Raw genomic sequence first — 6,214 nt, 5'->3', positions numbered from 1 at the left:
ATATATATCGACGATATATCGGATATATCGGCGATATTTTAGGTCTTGGGACAAAATCTCTTTATTGGGAAGGTTTAGAAAATTATGAAAAATCTCAAAGGCAATTTGCTTAAGTGCGAATTTAAGGTTTCTTTGAAATGGTTTAGTGGTGCAATCCTTAGAAATAGGTGGATATTTGATGAATGGAGGTTGGATTTCAAGAGGTGTTAAATTGGGATGGTGATGGGTGGGTGGTGGTTCTTCACATGATCTCGAGGACTCAGAGAATTCTTCATATAGTTTTGGCGTTTCCACAAGATTGTGGTTCATATCTGGAATAGTAAGGATGTCACAAATTTGTTCCATCGATAAGTCATTAACGTCCAAACTAAATTAAAATCCACTTTCCACCATAGTATTTACTCCCTATTTTCCATGCACTTCATTTTCTTTATCTTCTCTGCCCTAGATCTTCATAAATTTTCTCAATGCCATTTTCAAAATTTGTTGAGTCCAATATATGCTCTCGAGTTTCTTCTGCCGGAGTTTTCTCATTTATGGGTAATGATGCATTAAGGCATGTGAGGGAAACTGTGACTTTAGGCTAGCCATCGTCATAAGATCTTCACACGATAGTCAGGTGGATGGTGATGGGATATTAATTGGTCATTAATATCAGGATGGGCTTTAGCACTAGGATTGTTATAATAACACCTTGTTTCTCTTGTTGGTTGGGTTCTGGACTGGTAGGAAGAATATTAGTCTCGATGAGGCTTTATTTGAATTGGATTGGAGAAAACATAAGGTAGTTGCTATTTTCTAAGTTAGTATTGTTTTCTTGGCCATTTCCTGGTAGAGTTGGTTTGTGATGGATGGTGGAGCGGAATATGAATTTGATATGGATGGTGATGTGAATGATAATTGGTTTTGGGTGAAACCGCACTCAGACTGACCATATGGATATATGAATGGTGGTTGACTATTTGTGGTGGAACTCCATGAATCGTCGACATGATTAGAAAACTCTTAAGTGTATTGGGTACTATGGAAGTTTGAAAATTGAGGTTCCTAATCGAAAGGATTTCCTGTAGTAGACTCGAATTCGGTATATAATGGACAACGGGATAACCAATGATAAGGACTACCGCAAAAAGAACAAGGTTTTGGGTTTGCATTGTAATTCCATGACGGTTGTGATGCATATTGATAAGACATGAATGCTCAATCAATGGTGATGCATAAACAGTAGAAATTTATTTTTTTGGACTTTTGTAAATATTTGTTTTGGTCTATAATTTACTATGCCTTGTTCAGAGGAACATTTGGGCGCGAAACTAGGATTTTGGCTTTACACGCGACGAGGGAGAAGATTGCTACTTGACCAGCCTCTTTTTGTGTATGTATGGTGTATGAGTGATGTAGATAGATGATGGTCGTTGAACAAAATAGAAGCGTATCAAAACCTAATTATCCCTCAATAAGTAAAGGATGAGTAGGGTATCGTTCCACTTTTAAGTGTATGTTTATATGAAGGACAGGGATTGGAAAGGGGTTTGAGGGATTAAAAACTATTATTATAGATATTGTAGATTCTAATGTTAAACTAAACTAAACTAAACTAACTAACTAAACTTATACTAAGACTAAGAATTGGAAATAGGGAGAGAATATGAGAGAGATAGATTCAAGAGATTCAAATCCACCAATGCTTTTGATTCAATGACTTTTTGCTTCATATTGTTCTCCAAGTAGACTACAATCGGGCAATCGAGCGAGTGCCGATGCCCTCTTGGATGAAACATCGTTAACAATTAACTCTACTTAAGGTTGTTCCTATGTTCATGTTACTAGTATCTTCTTTCCTTTTATGTGAGCTTGGGCAGCTATTCAATGAATCACCATCTAAGGCAAACACAAGGAATACTTCCCTTACTCTAAAACACTACACAATTAGAAGAAAAGTAGAGAATAATAGTATAATATTCAATTACAATAAATAAAACTCTATTCTAGCATTATATTCAATTGCAATAAATAAAAGCATGTTACTAGCAAATATTCAATTGTAATAAATAAAACCCTAAACTAGCATGATATTTAATTGTAATAAATAAAAACCTTAATCTATACTTCCATCCCCTGGTGTGGGCAATGGAACTAATAACTAAAAACATAAAGAACTAACCTGATTGAAGAACACCATAAACCAGAAGAATCATTAAACCTTAAGCACTGGCTTCATCTTCTCCCTTGAAGGAGAAGATTAGCCTTCCATAAAGAAGGAAGAACAAGAAGAAGAAGAGTTGAAGAACATAAGACTAGAAAGACTAATTTATTAAGACTCAAACTAGTTAAAACCGATCTTTTATTATTAATCTCTCTCTTTCAAGTTAAGAGACAAGAATATAAGTGAATTGGCTAATTACATGAGGCACTTATGTCCTCTATTTATAGGGGTTACAATGAGCTCTAGAAGCATTCCAAACCGTCATTTGTTTCCTAATACAAATGGACTTCTTTTAGAGTCCAACTTCGTCTCCAAAACTGAGAAGGAATTGGCTACAGTGTCGATTCATGCGTCTGGACTCATTATCCATGCATCTCAGACTCAAGCAATGCGTCTGGACGCTCGATTTATGCGTCCCAGATGCAATCAATGCGTCTGGACGCTCGATACATGCGTCCCAGATGCATAAGCCGATTTTCTCTCTTACTTCTATCCTTCTATCCTTTTATGGCTTTGGTCCAAACAATGAATCCTTTGGCCTTGGGCTTCCAAATAGACTTTAAAATAGGTCCGAGTCGCATCTTTAACAGCTCCAATTCCTTGGCCTTCTCCATGATTGTCCATGGTCCTCCCATGTGATCTTTAATGCTCCGAATTGCTTCGTTTTACCCCATTTTCTCTAATATTCTACAAAACTCTCTTTTTCACCTGTAGAATCTTAAAACACAACTTATAAATACTATTAGTCCACTAAGATGGCTAAACAAGAGGCATAATCGAGGGTTAAATAGCACTTTTTGAGCACTTATCACTACTCAGCAGATGGTGTGCCACCAAGAATCTCACCCATGGAATTTCTGAGGGAGGGGAGTGAGGAAGGTAGTTGGTCTACTTGAATCTAGTAGTTTACTACTCTCTTTGTTCGTCTAGATGTTTGTCCTGATGGACGTGACTAAATTTGCTCTGCTTGGTTGATTTTATATTTTTATTTTGGTCTATGTAACAAACATTTCACACACAACGTCCATTCTAAAGTGGGTATTAACCCCACTTTTTGTTCTTTTAGGGCTCGGGTTCAGCCTTAGCGTTAAATGTAAAGACGAGACTGAAATGTAAATCACACAATCATCTAAGCATGCTTAGTAATACACAAGTACCCTTTTACACTTTGTAGTGAGGAGGTTTTGAAATTACCGCCCAAGGTGTGCGTACACGACCATAGGGTGAAGGCGACGTCAGTTGGCGCTTGATCTAAGAATCAGGCCCAACCTTTTGAGCTTGACCCTGTTTTAAGTTACAATAAAGGTCCACTTAAAAAGCCCATAGGTTGGGTTTTTGAAAATTTATACAACTTTGCCTGCAAGGGACCAAACTTAAAACTAAACTAATATTATACTAATCTAATTGACTAGTTTTAGATTAATCCCTTAGATTAAATAGAGTCAAATGGACTTAGAGTGTTGATTACCAAGTTGATCCATAGTGTGTGAGCTATGATTCTCTCCTTGCCTCACACACTTGGACTTCCCAAGGCAATTAAAACTTTAATCCCTTGGTAAGTGTATAACTTTAACCAATTTTAACTCATGTTTATCATAAGAAATCAATCAAAAACCACCTTTCCTAATTTTTTTTTCATTTTTCTTTTTAGCTATAACTATTACAAACAAGTTCCACTGATTTATCCTACTCTATTACACAATCTGGGCTCAGTGTACCACTATTCATCAAAAACCAACCACGCAGCCAAAAAACTGGACCCACATCACTGGAGGTGACTGGGCTGTTGCCTTTGGCTAGCTCGCGGTTCGCGCAGACGCCCCTTGACTCCTACCAAAGTTGATCGTCTTTCGGCTACTTCTTCAGCTCCTCTTCATGTTCTTGGTTTCGCACCTTGATTTGTAAGAAAATAGATCAGTAACGAAATAACAGTGAAATAAAATGACGAAAAATAAAATAAATAGAAATGAAAGGGTGAGAAGGGTGCTTCCTCCTTAGGTGCTCAACCAAGCTCTTCTCCTCCTTCAATCCATGACGGCGATGCCATTTTAAGTTGTAGTATTGGTGGAAAATATATTTTAAAGATTTGTAAGAAGTTGAGGTGCATCCTAGATTGTTTAGAGTTGAAAGATTGGGAGTTTAGGGAAGAAGGTAGACTCTTAGTTTAGGACTTGGCTAGTTTAGTTGTGAATGAAAACATTGAAAAGCAAGTCTTTGAAGATTGACATGACTCAAAACATTGAAAGCAAATGATTGAATGAAAGATTGAAACAAGAAGAACAAGGAAATATTGATTGATTGAATTAAACAAGATAAAATAACAAGATTGAAATACAAGAAAATAAAGAACAATAAAGTAAAAATTGAATTGAAAAACAAGACTAGAAAAGTAAAGCAAACCAAATGGTTTGGATCCTAATATAATGGATGAGTTCTCTCTCTTTTGCTTTTTGATTATATACCCCTACTTTGGCCATTTACAGATTTACCCTCATCCTTTCTAAACTAGACACCTCACCCTTTCACTTTTGCTTTTGCTTTTGCTTTTGCTTTATGGGTGTCTTCTTGACCAAGGTAAATTTAGGGATAAATCTTCATAATTTGAAATAAGGGCCTCCATCTTTGGTCTTCTAATTTGAGTCATTTTGCTGTTGACTTTGACCGGTTGACTTGACTTTTTGAGCACTTTTCCATAAGATCTATTGGTCTTCATAATAAGCGTGATTAATGCTTCTTTTGGTGCTAAGACGCAGCTTTTTATGATAAGTGGTCTGAAATACTCCTTAACCTGAAAAAGGCAGTAAAAGCAATGAGTTGTCTTTTCGTTAAGCGTAAGAGGACTGTAATGCGGCAATATACGAGTAATAAAATGCACATTTGGGAGCTGATCAGGTATCGAGATCAGGATCTACTGATCACCAGGGTTTTTCTTTGACCTGGTATTGAGATGAGGATTTACAGATCACCAGGATTTTTTGTTTGACCTGTTATCATCATATAATTCTAGAAATACGAAGATTTGTGATATTTGTATAGATATTGCTTTTCAAAATATCAATCCCTTTATTGAATGCATAACTTAAAAAATACATCATATTATAATATTCTTTATTGATAAAATGATTTTAAATTGCTTACATTTTGAGGCTTTAGTAATATTACACCTTATGCCATTTTTAAGTAATAAGCTCCACTAATTCCCATTTTGTGAATGATGTAAGGCCCATCCTAGCTTGCTGCTACTTTTCTAGCCCCTTTCTCTTTAGTTGCATGAGTGACCATTTTCAAAACCAAATCACCTTCTTGAAAATGTCTTTCTCTCACTTTCTTGTTGAAAGCTTTTCTGAGCTGCCGATGGTATGTGTCGAGCCTTAATCTTGCTTGATCTCTTGTTTCCTCGAAATTGAGGACTTCTACTGTCATTATTTCATTATTTTGGCCATTCATTAAGACTTTGGTTCTGGATGTTGATACCACCATTTCTGATGGAGTTACTACTTCCATGCCATAAGTTATAAAAGAAGATTCACCCGTGGCAGTTCGAGGTGTCGTTCTATAAGCCCACAAAACACTGTTTAATTCATCCACCCAGAGACCTTTCTTGTTTTCCAACTTTTTCTTGATATTATCCATAATGGTTTTATTTGTTGCTTCTGCTTGCCCGTTACCCTGAGCATAATATGGCGCAGATGTGAAATGCTTTACCTTATATGATTCCAAGAAAGCTTTTACTTTTCCTCCCTTGAAATGTGGCCCGTTATTTGATATAATGGCATATGGCAACCCTTATCAACATATTACTCTTTTGAAAAGAAAATTTATCACATCTTACTCTTTTATATGCTGTAAGGCTATGGCCTCTATCCACTTGGTGAAATAGTCTATGACTGCAAACATGAATCGTCTTTTACCTCTTCTACGTGCTAGAGGACCGACAATATCCATGCCCTATAGTGCAAAGGGCAATGGATTCGAGACACAATACAACTCCTCACCTGGAACATGTAT

At 36.4% G+C, this 6,214-nt stretch overlaps 1 protein-coding gene across 1 annotated transcript; it reads right to left on the bottom strand.

Annotated features, from left to right (window-relative positions):
- Nucleotides 1-5,434: 5,434 nt before the first annotated feature.
- Nucleotides 5,435-5,839, bottom strand: LOC147509779 (uncharacterized). The gene has a single exon (XM_086597912.1). The coding sequence runs from the start codon at nucleotides 5,837-5,839 to the stop codon at nucleotides 5,435-5,437; it is 405 nt and encodes a 134-aa protein (XP_086454038.1).
- Between the last annotated feature and the right edge of the window lie 375 nt (nucleotides 5,840-6,214).

Source organism: Coptis chinensis, chromosome 3, assembly GCF_015680905.1.
Source record: "Coptis chinensis isolate HL-2020 chromosome 3, ASM1568090v1, whole genome shotgun sequence".
NCBI lineage: Eukaryota > Viridiplantae > Streptophyta > Magnoliopsida > Ranunculales > Ranunculaceae > Coptis > Coptis chinensis.
Note: the sequence above shows the minus strand (reverse complement) of the source record. Positions and strands in the feature narration are given on the sequence as shown.